This window comes from Podarcis gaigeae (assembly GCF_964106915.1).
Source record: "Podarcis gaigeae genome assembly, chromosome: 2".
In the NCBI taxonomy this organism is placed as follows: domain Eukaryota; kingdom Metazoa; phylum Chordata; class Lepidosauria; order Squamata; family Lacertidae; genus Podarcis; species Podarcis gaigeae.
The window spans coordinates 122,799,321-122,817,424 of record NC_139679.1 but is presented as its reverse complement, the minus strand read 5'-3'; the positions used below and the strand labels follow the sequence as shown (position 1 = coordinate 122,817,424).

At 46.4% G+C, this 18,104-nt stretch overlaps 1 protein-coding gene across 5 annotated transcripts; it reads left to right on the top strand.

The window, feature by feature from the left end:
- The first annotated feature begins 102 nt into the window (after positions 1-102).
- LOC310837245 (zinc finger protein 862-like) lies at positions 103-16,279 on the top strand. 5 transcript variants are annotated; one of them, XR_014560482.1, is made up of 9 exons: positions 103-160; positions 1,161-1,400; positions 1,677-1,803; positions 4,904-4,981; positions 6,732-6,812; positions 8,693-9,120; positions 10,555-10,713; positions 12,412-14,685; positions 14,844-16,279. XR_014560482.1 is itself a non-coding variant. In XM_083723461.1 (8 exons), exons 2-8 carry the CDS (start codon positions 1,326-1,328, stop codon positions 14,257-14,259), a joined length of 2,796 nt encoding a protein of 931 aa, XP_083579587.1. In that variant the 5' UTR covers positions 103-160; positions 1,161-1,325; the 3' UTR covers positions 14,260-16,279. The 5 variants fall into 5 exon arrangements, 3 of the variants coding, with proteins under 3 accessions (XP_083579587.1, XP_083579588.1, XP_083579589.1); XR_014560483.1 differs by having other exon boundaries at positions 113-160; positions 1,213-1,400; XM_083723461.1 differs by having other exon boundaries at positions 12,412-16,279.
- Positions 16,280-18,104: the final 1,825 nt, after the last annotated feature.

Genomic DNA, 18,104 nt, shown 5'->3' with positions numbered 1-18,104 from the left:
CGTTTGTTTGTGCGTGAAGTCCTGCGAAGGGTTAATACACAGAGCTCTGCTTCCTAGAGGGGCAGGAAGTTGGGATCGGGAGGAAGGGGCGGGGCTTTACCCTTATTGCTTCCTCCGGGTTCCGGACGGCGGAAGGGAGCTGCTGGATCGGGCGCTACAGGTGAGAAGAGGTGTCAGGTAGGATGGAGGGAGGGAAGGGAAGGATTTGGAGCGGGGGGGTGGGAGCTGGAAGGAAGAGAAGGGACCCCACCCCACTTCCTTCCCATTCCTCCTCGGATCCTTCCTAAGGGGGCCTGGCCCAATTGGGAAGTCAGAAATCGCTCCCAATTGGGAGACTTGGGTCTCCAGCTGTTTCTTGGGTCTCCAGCTGTTTCTGGACTACAACTCGTATCACAAACTCCCATCATCCCTAGCTAGTAGGACTGGTGGCCAGGGATGATGGGAATTGTAGTCCAGAAACAGCTGGAGACCCAAGCTTGGGAATCACTGATCTACGTATATATGATGTGTGAATAATAGTAGTAGTAGTATATGATCTGTGAATGACAAATCCTACCAGTAGTAGTAGTAGAAATAATAATAATACAGTGGTACCTCGGGTTACAGATGCTTCAGTTTACAGATGCTTCAGGTTACAGACTCCGCTAACCAAGAAATAGCACCTCGGGTTAAGAACCTGGCTTCAGGATGAGAACAGAAATTGTGCTCTGGCGGCACGGCAGCAGCAGGAGGTCCCATTAGCTAAAGTGGTACCTCAGGTTAAGAACAGTTTCAGGTTAAGAACGGACCTCCAGAACGAATTAAGTTCTTAACCCGAGGTACCACTGTAATTTATTATTTATACCCTGCCCATCTGGCTGGGTTTCCTCAGCCACTCTGGGCAGTTCCCAACAGAATATTAAAAACCCAATAAAACATCAAACATTAAGCACTTCCTTAAACAAGGCTGCCTTCAGATGTCTTCTAAAAGTCAGGTGGTTTATTTCCTTGACATGTGATGGGAGGGCAGGTGGGCACCACCACCAAGAAGGCCCTCTGCCTGGTTCCCTGTAACTTCACTTTTCACAGTCAGGGAACCGCCAGAAGGCCCTCGGCGCTGGACCTCAGTGAGCTCAGTGGTCTCTTTTCATTTGCTTGCGTGTTTGTTTACTGTATTATAGCAGAGGCTGCAGATGCCCGACGTCCCTCTGATCTCCTGTTTCTCCCCTGCAGGCACTGGGTGACCCCGCTTGACGGCTGCAACATGCTTTAAAGTGCATTGGGGGAGCAGCTGTAACAGCCCTGGGGGTGGCCCCGTTCATCCTTCATGCCCTGAAGGCAGGGATATGGCCACAGGTTCACAGCCGGGATTGTCTCTTCCTCGGGGTGAAGTTGAAAGCGCTTCCTGGCAGCCACCTCAGGTATGGGGAAGAGAATCCAAGAGAGTGATGGGAGTTTCCTGGGTGCCTCTCTGTGTGTGGAGATGCAAGGGAGACTGAAAAAATATGCCTCTTTTTCCCTTCCCTTCCTTCCCCCTTCCCTCCCTTTCCCTTTCCTTTCCTTTTTTTTAACTTTTGGCCCAGCAAAAGTGGCTGTGATGGGGACGGATAGGTAAATGAAAGCATACATGCATCTATCACGTCTCCTTAGACGCTTGGAAAATGGTGGAATGAATTCTACCATACTCCTTTGTCCAGGGCCTGGTGACCTTTGAGGACGTAACTGTGTTTTTCGAGGCAGAGGAATGGGCTCTGCTGAATCCGCGCCAAAAAGCTTTGCATAGGGAAGTCATGGAAGAGAATTACGAGACTGTGGCCTCTCTAGGTAAGGCTGCTTATTTTTTCATTCAATAATAGATATCTGAGGAATGAATTTAGTAGCCCCCCCCTCCATACGTCCTTGTAATTGAGCCCTTTTCTGATGTTATTGAGCAGTTAAATGCAATTGCACTTTCTATTCCATTTGCTGCTTCAAAGGTTTGAGCTTGTATACTGCTCCGGATTTAGGGAATGCATGTCTCCTGGTAAAGGTAAAGTGACCCCTGACCATTAGGTCCAGTCGCGGCCAACTCTGGGGTTGCGGCGCCCATCTTGCTTTATTGGCCGAGGGAGCCGGCGTACAGCTTCCGGGTCATGTGGCCAGCATGACTAACGAACCAGCGCAGTGCACGGAAACACCATTTACCTTCCCGCCAGAGCGGTACCTGTTTATCTACTTGCACTTTGACATGCTTTCGAACTGCTAGGTTGGCAGGAGCAGGGACCGAGCAACGGGAGCTCACCCCGTCACAGGGATTCAAACCACTGACCTTCTGATCGGCAAGTCCTAGGCTCTGTGGTTTAACCCACAGCGCCACCTGCGTCCCACATGTCCCCTAGCTTCCTGTTAAAATCCTGCAGCTTTTCATTCTGCAACTGTTCTGGGCTTTTTGCTTACTCTCGCTTTTGTTGTGCTATAGGTGCAAAAGCATCTAAGCAAATGAACCCACTTCAATTAACTAGAAGGGAGTTTGAGCTTTTGGGCCACTCCAGCAGACGTCTGTGGATGCCTTATGACAAACATCTTCATTTTCCCCACCGGAATCCAACATCCCTGTGGTTTTTGTCCTGCGAATCAGCAAGCACAGCATGAGCACAAAAACCTAAACACTCAGCAATTGTTTTAGCAGTTTTTAATTTGTGTGGGTTTCGTTTGTTTTCACTGAGGAAGGGGAGATGTGGCTGGGATTATTATTATTATTATTATTATTATTATTATTATTATTATTATTTGTACCCTGACCCTGAGTTGCCCCAGCCACTCTGGGCTGCTTCCAGCATACACAGAAACATAATAAAACATTAAATATTAAAAACTTCCCAATACAGGACGGCCTTCAAATGTTTTCTAAAAGTTGTGTAGTTCTTTATCTCAACATCTGATGGGAGGGCGTTCCACACTGTGGGTGTGACTGCCAAAACGGCCCTCTGCCTGGTTCCCTAGAACCTCGCTTCTCGCAGGGAGGGAACTGCCAGAAGCCCTCAGTGCTCCATCTCAGTGTCTGGGCTGAATGATGGGGGTGGAGATGCTCCTTCAGGGATACATGGGCGCAAAGGAATAATAATAATAATAATAATAATAATAATAATAATAATAATAATTTATTTATACCCCGCCCATCTGGCTGGGCCTCCCCAACCACTCTGGGCGGCTTCCATAAAAACCAAAAATACAGTAAAATCACACGTTAAAAACTTCCCTGAACAGGGCTGCCTTAAGATGTCTTCTGAATGTCAGGTAGTTGTTTATTGCTTTGACATCTGCTGGAAGGGCATTCCACAGGGTGGGCGCCACTACCGAGAAGGCCCTCTGCCTGGTTCCCTGTAGCTTTGCTTCTCGCAATGAGGGAACCGCAAGAAGGCCCTCGGCGCTGGACCTCAGCGTCCGGGCAGAATGGTGGGGGTGGAGACGCTCCTTCAGGTATACTGGACCGAGGCCGTTTAGGGCTTTAAAGGTCAGCACCAACACTTTGAATTGTGCTCGGAAACATACTGGGAGCCAATGTAGGTCTTTCAAGACCGGTGTTATATGGTCTCGGCGGCCGCTCCCAGTCACCAGTCTAGCTGCCGCATTCTGGATTAGTTGTAGTTTCCGAGTCACCTTCAAAGGTAGCCCCACGTAGAGTGCATTGCAGTAGTCCAAGCGGGAGATAACCAGAGCATGCACCACTCTGGCGAGACAGTCCGCAGGCAGATAGGGTCTCAGCCTACATACCAGATGGAGCTGGTAAACAGCTGCCCTGGACACAGATTTGACCTGTGCCTCCATGGACAGCTGTGAGTCCAAAATGACTCCCAGGCTGCGCACCTGGTCCTTCAGGGGCACAGTTACGCCATTCAGGACCAGGGAATCCTCCACACCTGCCCGCCTCCTGTCCCCCAGAAACAGTACTTCTGTCTTGTCAGGATTCAGCCTCAATCTGTTAGCCGCCATCCATCCTCCAACCGCCTCCAGACACTCACACAGGACCTTCACTGCCCTCACTGGTTCTGATTTAAAAGAGAGGTAGAGCTGGGTATCATCTGCATACTGATGAACACCCAGCCCAAACCTCCTGATTATCTCTCCCAGTGGCTGCATGTAGATGTTGAAAAGCATGGGGGAGAGGACAGAACCCTGAGGCACCCCACAAGTGAGAGCCCAGGGATCTGAACACTCATCCCCCACCACCACTTTCTGAACACGGCCCAGGAGGAAGGAGCGGAACCACTGTAGGACAGTGCCCCCAGCTCCCAGCCCCTCAAGACGGTCCAATGCTGACCCTTAGAGCACACTCCTGTTCGTTCCTTTGCAAGCACAGCTTATGTTCACTGTATTTTTAAAATGTGAAAACAGCTAAAACAGCTGTGGAACTTCTCCAACTCTCCCTAGGAAATGGAATTGGAAGCATTCTGCACTTCAGTATGTTTCAGCAAAGACATACTTTTTTGAACATGGGAAGAGCAGTGGTTCAGGATAGGGGGAGGGATGATGTGGGAGGTAGAGCAAGCTGGGTAAGGGGCATATGGCACAGACAGTGACTGTATGGTGTGCCAGCAAAACAAGGGGTGTTTCGATTGTTTTGTCAGCCAGCCCTCAGGTCTGTGGCTGCTGTTGCTGAATACCAGGTTGGTTCTGAATATGACCTCCATCATCCTTGATCTGATTGTGGATGAGGAGGCCGATCTGGTCTACATCCCGGAGACCTGAGTGGGTGAGCTCGGTTTCCACTTGTTGCGGCACCTGGGCAAACATGAGGGTTGGGTCGGGGTAGTTGCTGCGGCCTATAGAAATTCCATCTCACTCTCCAGGCTCTCTGTCTGGTTGGCTGGCTTTGGAACAGCTGGATATTTTGTGGTGAGTAAGTAGAATCGGACGTAATTGGTCCTGTGTGTTTCCTTCAAAGTATCGGACCTCAATTCCTGTTGGGAAGAAGGAGAAGATCCACTTATCCGGCGTCCTAGAGAAGAGGAGATATCAATCGGTAAGTGCTTAGCTGTCTAGAGCCAGTGTGGTGTAGTGGTTAAGAGCGGTATGTTGCGTTCGCAAAGTAAAGGAAGGATTGAACTCTGATTAATAAGAATACACACAGAGGCTTGAACCATTAAGACTCTGGGAAGGGTGCATGTGATAGTCTCTCTCTGAGTCTCCAGCCCCCCTTAGCCCAGGTCGTTTTATTCACAAAAGAACTTTTTACAGAGTGTTCGTAAGAACCAATCAGATTTCCTTTGAGCATTTCCACAAACCCACGTGGGGACAAGTTAAACTACTAAAACTAATTAAGCACAAATATGTCTGGGGTAAACAAAGAACAGAACTACTAAGAAGAGCATTCGGCAACCCTGGAGGTAATAAACAAGCAATATATATGATAAGAAGGATAGCCAGGAGGACAGTGGCCATTATCCCCTTAATGTGAGATCTGTTTCCTGGCCCTAAGATTAACATCCTAAAATAAATATATAAGAAACTACTTCAAAGAAACTTGCCCACTATCTTTATGGCCCAGGATGCCTGCCTGGCAAAGCAAGAAGCAACTGGGCTGTGTACGTGACTTCTCAGGCAAGAGAGATGAACAGTAGAGAAATGGCCAGAGATGCAGAGGTGTAGATTGATCAAGAATCATATCAAAATAGTTTAAACCCAGTCAATGCACAGATGGCTTACTCTATACTTGTTATAATTCCTCATAGCAATCCCACCTGATCACTACATCTCTGGATATTTGCACTCCTACAGCGGTAGTCTCATAATCTGGTGAACTGGGTTCGCGTCTGTGCTCCTCCACCTGCAGCTGCTGGGTGACCTTGGGCCAGTCACACTTCTCTGAAGTCTCTCAGCCCCGCTCACCTCGCAGAGTGTTTGTTGTGGGGGAGGAAGGGAAAGGAGAATGTTAGCCGCTTTGAGACTCCTTCGGGTAGTGATAAAGCGGGATATCAAATCCAAACTCCCCTTCTTCTTCTTCTTCTTCTGGGGCTCCTCTTGGTCTCAGTATTGAAAGATTTTTGTTCAGTGACTTTCAAAGAGGGTCAAGTAAATTCAGGGAAAGTAAAGCTGTCCATGGCTTTTAGCCAAGACAGCTATACAGTGGTACCTCGGGTTACAGACACTTCAGGCTGCAGACGCTTCAGGTTACAGACTAACCTAGAAATAGTACCTTCGGTTAAGAACTTTGCTTCAGGATGAGAACAGAAATCGTGCTCCGGCGGCGCGGCAGCAGCAGGAGGCCCCATCAGCTAAAGTGGAGCTTCAGGTTAAGAACAGTTTCAGGTTAAGAACAGACCTCCAGAACAAATTAAGTTCTTAAGCCGAGGTACCACTGTATATCAAACATCTCTGAATTTGGGAAGAACAGCAGGAGAGGGCTCTTGCCTTTATGTCCTAGGGGGATCCCCATAAGGAGCAAGTTGGCCTATGTGGGGATACGGGACAAGACAAGCCTTTTGGCTTCATCCAGTAGAGTTCCAGTTATAAGATGGCCTCCTGGCTGAGGTTTCGCTTCCACCTTGCCTCGCATTAAAGTAGCTGCTTTGGCTTCTAGAACGCTGCTCAGCTGAGCTAAATGGGCAGTGAGTGGCAGATCCCAAGGACCAGATTCATTCCTCTGGGTCCGCACAACCATGTTCTGTCTGATCTTCTTGGTTTTGGGGAGGAGAACATAGTAGTTAGCAAACTTGGAATGGCTCCATCTTTTGTACTCGGAAGTAACTAGCCTGTTTCTGTTTCTATGGCAGACGTTCTGAAACCAGACCTCGTCTCTATGCCTGGAGAAAACCCAACAGGACAGGCTTCCGAGGAAGGGAAGAAATTGGCAGGTACTGATATTAACAATGTCAATGAAAGAAATTATAATGGGAACAAAATTATGTTGCAATATCTATGCTATTTAGGCTAAATCCAAAGCTTGCCAGTGAAATACACCCCATCTCTCTGTGTTAAGTAAAGCTGTGCACCAGATCCAGCCCAATGCTGATCCTGAACGAAATTGCATCAATTCGGGGAAATCTGGGCTTGAACCAGATTGGGTGGAGACAGCCAGAGATTGTCCAGAATCACTTTGGCCCACCTAGAGAGATCTGGTGCTGATAAATGGCAAGACAGTTAGGCGACAGGACGCAGTAGAGGTGACAGAAAATGAAAGACATGCAGTCTTAGTAGAAAATAAAACCTCTTAACTCACTCGGAATTCCTTTGCAGTAAACATATGTCGTCGTCTTCTTTGGCAGTCACTTGTAACCAAGTAAGATTGTCTTCCATAAACACAGTTTTAACAGTGAGTCCATAAGTGACTGTGGAGGCCAGTTCTGGATCTACATGTCCTTCCACATGTGGGGACATAGGTTTCTGGGCAGGAATTGATCATGGTGAGGCTTTGCCAAATGTGCCTTCCTCTTAGCACCTTTCTCCCTTTCGTCCTGAGTTTGTTGCTTCTTCAAAGTCCATGACACCTTTGGTAAAGGTTGTTCTCCAACTGGAGCGCTCGCAGGCCAGTGTTTCCCAGTTGTCAGTGTTTATCCTACTTTTTTTTAGCTTTACCTTGAGAGCCTTTAAACCTCTTTTGTTGACCACCAGCATTACGCTTTCCATTTTTAAGTTCGAAATAGAGTAGTTGCTTTGAAAGACGATGATCAGGCATCCACACAACATGACCAGTTCAACATAGTTGGTGTTGAAGAATCATTGCTTCAACACTGGGGATCTTTGCTTCTTCCAGTACACTGATATTAGTTCACCTGTCTTCCCAAGTGATGTGTAAAAATTTTTGCAGACACCGTTGATGGAATCTTTCGAAGAGTTGGAGATGGCATTTATAAGTGGTCCATGTTTCACAAGCATACTGGCGAACAACAGCAGATCTCTCCACATGTGCAAACAAATCCTTCTGCAGAAGCAGTTCCCATTGGATCACAAACAGCTTTAGAGAGCAGTGCTGGTTGGGAGAAGCCTCTTCTCTGCTCAAGGAAGGTGCGCTTCTTCTACCCATCAGTTGATAGGTAGCTGTGAGTGTAACTTGCTCTAGCAGAGGAAGAATCAGAAGTTTGCTTTAAGCTCACAGTTGTTCCTTTGAAGTATCACCCTTACCTGCCCCACACATGTTCTCAGGTATGATGCCAGGTGCAGGGTGACTGAGGAAGAGATCCTTAAACTGTTCTGCTGGACCAAAAGGGGCCAAGTTTGGTCCGTGGGCTGGAGGTTCCCCACCCCTGTCTTGCACTATAGGGTGTTCAGAAGTTAGGTAAAGGGACCCCTGACCATTAGGTCCAGTCATGGCCGACTCGGGTTGCGGCGCTCATCTCGCTTTATTGGCAGAGGGAGCCGGCGTACAGCTTCCGGTCATGTGGCCAGCAGGACTAAGCCACTTCTGCGAATCAGAGCAGCGCACAGAAACACCGTTTTCCTTCCCCCCGGAGCAGTACCTATTTATCTACTTGCACTTTGACGTGCTTTCGAACTGCTAGGTGGCAGGAGCAGGGACCGAGCAGTGTGACCTCACCCCGTTGCGGGGATTTGAACCGCCGACCTTCTGATCAGCAAGTCCTAGGCTCTGTGGTTTAACCCACAGCACCACCCGCGCCCCTTAGTTCCGAAGTTAACCACATTTAAATTTGGCATATACTGGGGAAATGGTCTGTGATTAGATCCTTTGTTTTTCTCTTGAGATTCAAACATGCTTCTCCTCTCTCCCCACCATCAGATGATGTGCAGAATAATGGGAATTCTAGGGAGCGATGGTCGCCAGAGATCATCAAGAGCGAAGTAACAGAAGAAATGACAGAAGAGACGCAGAACAATGGGAATTACAGGCAGCAATGGATTTTGCCATCGGGGATCGTCAAAACTGAAGGCGCAGAAGAGATGCAGAATAATGAGAATTATAAGCAGCAATGGATTTTGCCATCGGGGATTGTCAAAACTGAAGCAACGGAAGAGATGACAGAAGAAGTGCAGCACAAAGGGAATTATTGGGAGCAATGGACTTTGTCATCCGAGATCGTCAAGAGCGAAGCAATAGAAGAGATGACTGAGAATCTGATGGGAATAGAATGGCAAGAACAAAATAATTCCAAGTGTGGGAAGATGAAAGCGTTTGATGCTCAGAATCCTAACATCCAACCGACTCCAGTATGTGTGATAGTGTTTACATATAAATTAGAATTAAAAAGGAATTGCATAAACACACAGGGGAGGAACTATTTGAATACAGGGAGTGTGGAAAGAGCTTCAGACAGAATAACCACCTTAATTGAACTTTAAAGAACCCACACCAGAGAGAAGCCATTTAAATGCACTGAGTGTGGAATGAGCCTTTGCACACACTCTGCATATAAAGGGAGTAAAATTAAATGTAGGGACCGGAGTATTTTGGCATTGAATGAGTTTACGACTTCTATTGTTTGTGTAGAGAAAAATGTAAGCAGTGAGTTTTGATGGAAACATAGTTTCTGAAGTCAAAAGGATGCAAGATGACTGATGGCCATTCATAGCTGCCGTAATTGATGACAATTCAAACTTTAATAGCTGTATTGGAATGAAAAAGCCTTCCCACAATTCAAGCTAGGTAGCAAGTGACCGCCTCTGTGAGTTGTTATCAGGGACAGACCCAGGCATTCCGCACCTGGGCCAGCCGGTCGGAATAGGACTTCGGACAGGTAGTGTATCAAGATAGGGAAATGTCTAGAGAGCTCAGGTGGAACACGGGCAAACATGCAGTGCACACTTTCTAGTAATTGTCTGCAGCCTAATGTGGACGGGAGGCAAGCTTAGGGGAGACAAATATGAATGAGGTCTTATTGAGAAGTTATGGGCATTTCAGTTTGTGAATGAATGGGTTCCTGCAATGATTTGAGGAGAGCAGGTTTTAAGGTGTGAAGGTATGCAAGGGTATAGGAGATATCATAGAACCTAGCTGACCTTGCAGGTGGGAAAGCAAATACTGTATTGTCTTTTCGCTTTTGCAAGCTCCTTTTTGGGTGAAGACCAGGGTGGATTTTATTTAAATCAAATTGGTATAAATCACGATTTAAATCACTAGTCAATAAAATTTGATTTAAATCGTTTTTTTACAGAAAGACTCCTTGCTGGTATCATCCTAATACAGTGGTACCTCAGGTTAAGTACTCAATTTATTCTTGAGGTCTGTTCTTAACCTGAAACTGTTCTTAACCTGAAGCACCACTTTGGCTAATGGGGCCACCTGCTGCTGCCTCGCCGCCGGAGCACGATTTCTGTTCTCATCCTGAAGCAAAGTTCTTAACCTGAAACACTATTTCTGGGTTAGCGGAGTCTGTAACCTGAAGCGTATGTAACCCGAGGTACCACTGTATTGACAACCAGAGGAAGGTTTCATTTTTGGAATGATAAATTTTCAGAGTAGTTTTTTTACAGTTATATTGATTTGGTTATACTATTAGAAATACATAGACAGATAATTATGAAATCATGATGAGGTTTAATAAGTTAACTGTTTATATTTGGGCAATGCGAGTTTTTTTAGGAAAACCCAGCAATAAGGGAGAAGAGTCTAGCTGCTCTAATACTTGTATTATTAAATCTCAGAGGAAAAAAGTCAGGCCATCAACGTTTTCGAAGTGGAAGCTAGAAAATCCATGGCTGGAAATGTTTGCTGATGTTATGATATGCCTGGTCTGCAAAGAATTTGCACGGGCCGAGGATACGAGTTTCGTGAAAGGCTGCGCAACATTCAAGATTGAAACGGTGAGATTATATTTATATTCTGCACATACAATTTGCCAAATTTGTTAAATGTGACAGTTGTTTGGGTTTTTTAGTTAAATGGTCTGGGGAAACCAGCCATTAACAGCGGCAGATTTTAGTAGGGCATCATGAGAAGCAGCTGCTAATTTTTCCTTGTTATTATTAGGCTGCAAGTTACCGTATTTTTTGCTCTATAAGACTCACTTTTTCCCTCCTAAAAAGTAAGGGGAAATGTGTGTGCATCTTATGGAGCGAATGCAGGCTGCGCAGCTATCACAGAAGCCAGAACAGCAAGAGGGATCGCTGCTTTCGCTGCGCAGCGATCTCTCTTCTTGTTCTGGCTTCTGAGATTCAGAATATTTTTTTTCTTGTTTTCCTCCTCCAAAAATTAGGTGCGTCTGATGGTCTGGTGCATCTTATAGAGCGAAAAATACGGTACTTTTGCAGCTGAAACAAGACACGGACCTAAACATCTTTCATATGTCTTGTTTTGCTGCTTAGAGTTGCCACTGCTGCAACAAAAATGATGGAAACCTATAAAGAATTCTAGCCCGTGGTGGTTGCTACATCTGCACAGCTCCTCTGTTTTGTTGTTGTTGTTGTTGTTTGTTTTTTCCTGTGTGACATCATCTTTGCCAGACTCTGTGCCAATAGGCAAACAGCCTCCTGCTTATTCAGTGAAACAAAACGGATGAATGGCGTTGGGTGTTTTTGTTCTTTAGCTTTTTGTCCTTATAATCATGTCTGTTCTGGTTTTTAAAACAGCAAAACGTTCCAATCTGCAATTAAATAATGCCCTAAATTATTCCTTGAGCTCAGAGCTGGCAGAGGAGGAACTCACTGAGTCGGAGGCAGCTGTGGACCCCAAGACTGGTTGCCTGAATCCTGCAGAACCACAAATGCTGTAGATCAAGCCTTGCTTGCTATTGGAATCAAGTGCTTGTTACTAACATTCCTCCCACTACCATGAGCAGAGATAGGCTGCAGAAAGGCAATATTTCCCCCCAGATATATTTTATTAAATTTCCAGAAATGTCACATATGCATTCCAATGCATAATAGATTTTTCTTTTGTTTTGTCGACTTCCCATCCCGTTTTCCGTGGTGTTTTTTCTCTCTCCCCTTGCTGCACTTTGTCTTCTTTCTCTTATACTAAGGACACAAGTTGCGCTGTGGTCTAAACCACTGAGCCCCTTGGGCTTGCCAATTGGAAGGTCGGCGGTTTGAATCCCCGCGACAGGGTGAGCTCCCATTGCTCTGTCCCAGCTTCTGTCAACCCAGCAGTTTGAAAACATGCCAGTGCAAGCAGATAAATAGATACCGCTGTGTCGGAAGGTCAACAGCATTTCCATGCACTCTGGTTTCCGTCACGGTGTTCCTCTGTGCCAGAAGCAGTTTAGTCATGCTGCTTGCTTTCTCCTGCTCTGGAGGGTAGGACTCGAACCAATGTCTTCAAGTTGCAAGAAATGAGATTCCAACTAAACATCTGGAGAACCTTTCTTACAGTAAGAGCTGTTCAGTTGTGGAAGTTGTGGACTCTCCTTCCTTGGAGGTTTTAAAGTAGAGGTTGGATGGCCATCTGTCATGGATGCTTTAGTTGAGATTCCTGCATTGCAGGGGGTTGGACTAGATGACCACTGGGTCCCTTCCAATTCTATGATTCTATAATAACACATTTCATTTTTGTTACCTTTTCAGATAAAAAAACACGGTGCATCTGCTACTCACCAAAAAGCTTGCCGTGCTCAACTAGCCAGGTTGAATCCAATGTCCGCACCCCTGTCAGTCCCGACGGTGCAGGAATTAAGAACGATGGACAGCAATTTGCACAGTAACTTGGAGAAGCTGTTCAATACGGCATACTTCATCGTCAAGGAGAACTATTCGTTTGACGACTTCCCGGCGTTATGCGCACTGCAGAAGAAAAACGGCTTGATAGTGGGCGAGACGTACAGGAACGACAAAGCGGCCAAGCAGTTTGCTCATTACATCGCGGAAAGCCTTCGGCTGGAGCTCAAGTACAAACTGAGTAAAGCAAATTTCTTTGGGATTTTGGCCGACGGCTCAACAGATAGATCGAACACGGCTTCCGAGATTGTTTACTTTTATTATATAAATGAAGCTGAAGTGAAATGTAGTTACGGAGCCCTTAAGGAATGTCCTAGTGAGGATGCAGGGGACGTGAAGTCGACCATCGAGTCGGTTCTCGACGAATACATACCCGATTGGAAAAGCAAGCTGACGGCAATAAGTTTCAACGGGGCTAGCGTTGATACGGGCAACGCCTCTGGGGTTGCGAAATTGTTCCAGGACAGCTGTCCAGGTCTGGTGGCTGTGCACTGCGTCGCTCACCAGCTGGAGCTTGCGATAGGGGATGCCTTAAAGTCCGTCAAATTCGCTGGGCTTGCCGAGGACGTCGTGAAAGGTATATACACGTTTTACCACAGTAGTCCTAAAAGGGCAAAGGAGCTGAAAGAGATCGGCGAAGTCCTGAACGAGAAAGTGCTTCGCCACATGGGTATCAGCGGAATCAGGTGGCTGCAGTCGAAGAACTCTGCCGTGAAAGCCCTGGCCAACAATCTGCCCGTAGTTGTGGTGCACTTGCAGCAGATTGTGAGCGGATCCAGCACAAAGCCAGACAGGAAGGTGGAGGCCAAGCTGAAGGGGTACTTGAAGCGTTTGAAGTCGGAGCGGTTTGTCAGGTTTTTGTTTTTCATGGACGACGTTACGCACACGCTTACGAGGCTATCCGAGGTGTTTCGGAGGAAGTGTGTGTCCGTCAGCGACGTGAAAACCAGCTTGACGGCGACGAAAGAGAGGTTGCAGAGGATGGTGAAAGACAGCGGGCCTCAGCTGCAAAAGTTTGAAAGTGCCGCGCAGCTGGAAGGCAGCGTCTTAGTGTACAAAGACGTGGAAATCGTTAGTAGCGCAAGCGAAGTAGGCTGCTTCGAGGAAGATCGGCGGGTCTTGCTGAGTTCCATCGTGGAAGCGATCGACAAATGGTTTGACCGCATCGGAAACGACAGAGTTCTGCGAAACGTGGAGATATTTGACCCGTGCAACATACCCAAACCGGTCGGTGGAAGGGACACGTCTGCAAGTAGCCACGGAGAGAAAGAATTGAGTGAGCTCTTGCAAGCCTTGCCCAGCAACGTGAGAGTCGACAAGGAAGCCATCTTGGAGGAGTATCAGGAGTTCAAAGTGTGGGCTGGCAACAAGACAAGCATCACGTGTGAAGAAGCTTGGCAACGCCTTCAGGCAGAGTCAACGGCTTGTGCTTCGTATATGAATATATGCAAAGTTTTGAACTTTTTGCGGGTCCTCCCGCTTAGCACTGCCGAATGCGAGAGGGGGGTTAGCCAACTAAACCTAGTTAAAACGGACAGTCGGAAACGTCTGCTTGCGACGACCATTGATGACTTACTGATGATCAAGATGAATGGTCCAGACCTAGAGGTTTTCAATGCTGCAAATGCAGTTAATTTGTGGTGGAACGATGTTGCCAGGGGCCGCATCAGAAGACCCCACTTTAAAAACAAAGACTAGGGTGTTTTAAAAACCGAAGTATAGTCCCAATATTTTTATTGTATAAACAAACTGAAACAGGTAAGTGTGATTTATTCATTCGCCTTTTGTAGCAAGCTTTGCAGGTTTTTTTTAGTCCTTGTCACAGAACTCATAACAAATTTATAGTAATCTTGGCAAATAGTGTTACAGATTACTGTGATGATAGTGCCGCCTTCTTATAATTGGTTTATGGCTTTAGCATAAGTCAGGGCCGAATCTAGGCTTTTTGTCACCCGGGTCAAAGACCCAGTTTGGCCACTCGCCTCCCGGATGTGTGTTTGCGTACATACACATACAAACAAACAAACAAACACACAAACACATCAACACATTTATTCTTAAAGGGCATAAAAAGTAGGCAGTATATCATTTGAATACAAAGGAATCCTGAGAAGCATTATGACTGTATTGCCAAAGGGTCCATGAGCATCCCTTTCAGTAAAAGCAAATTGTTTGTCAAAAGTAGAACTTCCATGTGCAGCAATTGTCTATCTGAAGTCAGGTTTTGAATTGGATTTATTTGGTCACGGGATCATTAAAAGACTGCATTTCCATAAGATCAGCCAAGACCCTCTGGTTTCCTTTTAAAATACCCCCCCCCCCCCGCTTTGAGGCTTTTTGCCACCCACCCTTCTTATTGGTTCTGTGCAAACCCTTTCAATGAGTTTTGACGTGTGAATTTACTCCTGAGTAAGCTTCAACAAGATTCCTTCCCATTATTATTTTTTTGATTACTCGTTTTAGGAAATGATGGTTTTGTGGTCATTTTAGGTTCCATGTAAGGTGGGGGAAAATGCTTTTTGCGAGTCTAAAGTAGAAAGTGCCCTTCCGTGACAATCCTAATGCAACCAGACTGACCAGAGCTTGCCAGGGAACTGCCTCTGGCAGGAAAAATGCTCACACACCCCTTACTTTCCTGTGCGTAGATCATGCGTAGTCTGTAAAATGACTCAACCTTCACTATTTAAACACATTCAAAGTTCTGAAGGGGTCATAGAATTGTAGAATTGGAAGGGACCCCAAGGATAATCTAGTCCAAATGATTCACTTCCTCAGATTCTCGACCCTCCATTTCTTTTTCACACAGTAGCAAAAACCCACAGGGGATCCGATCTTCTGCTTCCCTAGGGAGAGCCACGCTGCTCCTTCAGATTTTCCAACTCTTCCTCTCCCTGTAATTGAGCCTGCTTCAGCTTCATGGGGAAAGGGGAAGGATGGAGCTCATGGCTGCTATTCACTTTTCCATCTTTCTCTCCGGCTGAAGCCCAGACATGCTAGGAGCCTCAGTGATGATAATAATAATAATAATTTATTATTTATACCCCGCCCATCTGGCTGGGTTCCCCCAGCCACTCTGGGCATCTCCCAACAGAATATTAAAAGCATGATAAAACATCAAACATTAAAAACGTCCCTAAACAGGGAATGCCAACCAAGTACAGTGGTACCTCAGGTTACATACGCTTCAGGTTACAGACTCCGCTAACCCAGAAATAGTGCTTCAGGTTAAGAACTTTGCTTCAGGATGAGAACAGAAATTGTGGTCCGGCGGCTCGGCAGCAGCGGGAGGCCCCATTAGCTAAAGTGGTGCTTCAGGTTAAGAACAGTTTCAAGTTAAGTACAGACCTCCGGAACGAATTAAGTACTTAACCCGAGGTACCACTGTACTGGAATAAAACTTCACTGTCATAACAGAATAATTTACACACTGTCAGAATGGAAGAATGCATTTGCCCATAAGAAAATCAAAATCTAACAGTGATGCTATGGCTCTGCACAAGGAATAAATAAAACACTGTTGTCAAATAAAGCAGTGCCACGTGCAAATCTAGCACAACATTTTATTTTATATCTGTACATATATACATACATGCTGGTATTTATAAATATTACTTATGCAAATTGCTTACGGTTGGCTACTATTGCCGAGGCTGAGCCCCATTTCTGTTTGTGGTGTCCAATTTGCAATTGCTATTAAAAATGTGGTATTAAAAATGTGTCCCTGGTGTGAATTGTGTTTCATTCAGAAAGAAAGAAAGAAAGAAAGAAAGAAAGAAAGATGACTGTAATTGATAAAATGTGCAACTGAATTGTTAAATGCATTTTAACATTGATGATATACACAATTCATTTTTTGATTTGTAATCTTGTAAAAGAAATGGCAGCTAGGCATTCGTTGTGGCAAACATCGTCTATGTTTAAGATGCCATTTGGCAACCAGCTTATATACTTAGAAGGTGTTTCTGTCTAACACTAATGACTTCCAAGTTCAATATACGTAAATCCTGAAACATTTTATAAAGCTTTGAACAGCTCAGGATCCGTGAGAGCTTTTCCCTGCTTCTCCTTGACACAAGTTGCTAGACATGTGTCATGCCAGTTCCGATTTCAAAAGGAGCTTTGAGAAAACTTCTTGCTACCTCTGGAATCCATGGGACGCGGGTGGCGCTGTGGGTTAAACCACAGAGCCTAGGGCTTACAGTGGTGCCTCGCAAGACGAAAAGAATCCGTTCCGCGAGTCTCTTCATCTTGCGGTTTTTTCGTCTTGAAAAGCAAGCCCATTAACGGATTAGCGCTATTAGAGGCTTAGCGGATCAGCTGATAAGCGGCTTAGCGGATCAGCTGATAAGCGGCTTAGCGGCTTGGGAAAAGGGGGGGGGGGAGGAAAAAAACCCCGCAGGAACTTGCAAGACATTTTCGTCTTGCGAAGCAAGCCCATAGGAAATTCGTTTTGCGAAGCACCTCCAAAACGGAAACCCCTTTCGTCTAGCGGGTTTTCCGTCTTGCTACTGTACTGATTGCTATTGTACTGATCAGAAGGTTGGTGGTTCGAATCCCCACGATGGGGAGAGCTCCCATTGCTCGGTCCCTGCTCCTGCCAAGTAGATAAACAGGTACTGCTCCAGTGGGAAGGTAAACAGCATTTCCGTGCGCTGCTCTGGTTCGCCAGAAGCGGCTTAGTCATGCTGGCCACATGACCTGGAAGCTGTACGCCTGTTCCCTCGGCCAGTTAAGCGAGATGAGCGCTGCAACCCCAGAGTCAGTCACGACTGGACCTAACGGTCATGGGTTCCTTTACCTTTACCTCTGGAATATTACAGAGACACTCTCTGCCTCCTCTCCCAATTGTTGGGGCATTTGATACCCTTGGTCCTTCGGTCAGGTGGTGCATGCATTTTAATCCACAGACATAACATCCTTTTCTCTCTCTCTCTCTCTTCCATAAGGCTAAAATCTCCATTTGGCAGCAGCTGTGGGGAGCGGGGTCCCCTAGCAGCTGACTCGGGATAGCATGGAAGGCTGGGGGACCCCAACCACACGGATTCCTCCTCTCCCAGCCACCATTACTTCCCATCAGATAAAAAATGGAAAAAGCAGGGGAGGGAGAAGGAAAGTCTCTTGCCTGGCACTTTTCAGTTCTGGACAAAGAGCAAAAGTGGGTCCCAGAAGGGAGAGAGCTTGGGAGGCCATCTGCCATGGATGCTTTAGCCGAGATTCCTGCAATGCAGGGGTTGGATTAGATAACCTTTGGAGGCCCTTCCAATTCTAAGAAAACCAAGCCTTGTGAGGAACGGTTGAAGGAGCTGGGTATGTTTAACCTGGAAAAGAGACAAAGGAGATATGTTGTTGTCGTTTAGTCATGTCCGACTCTTCGTGACCCCCTGGACCAGAGCACGCCAGGCACTCCTGTCTTCCACTGCCTCCCGCAGTTTGGTCAGACTCATGTTTGTAGCTTTGAGAACACCGTCCAACCATTTTGTCCTCTGTCGTCCCCTTCTCCTTGTGCCCTCCATCTTTCCCAACATCAAGGTCTTTTCCAGGGA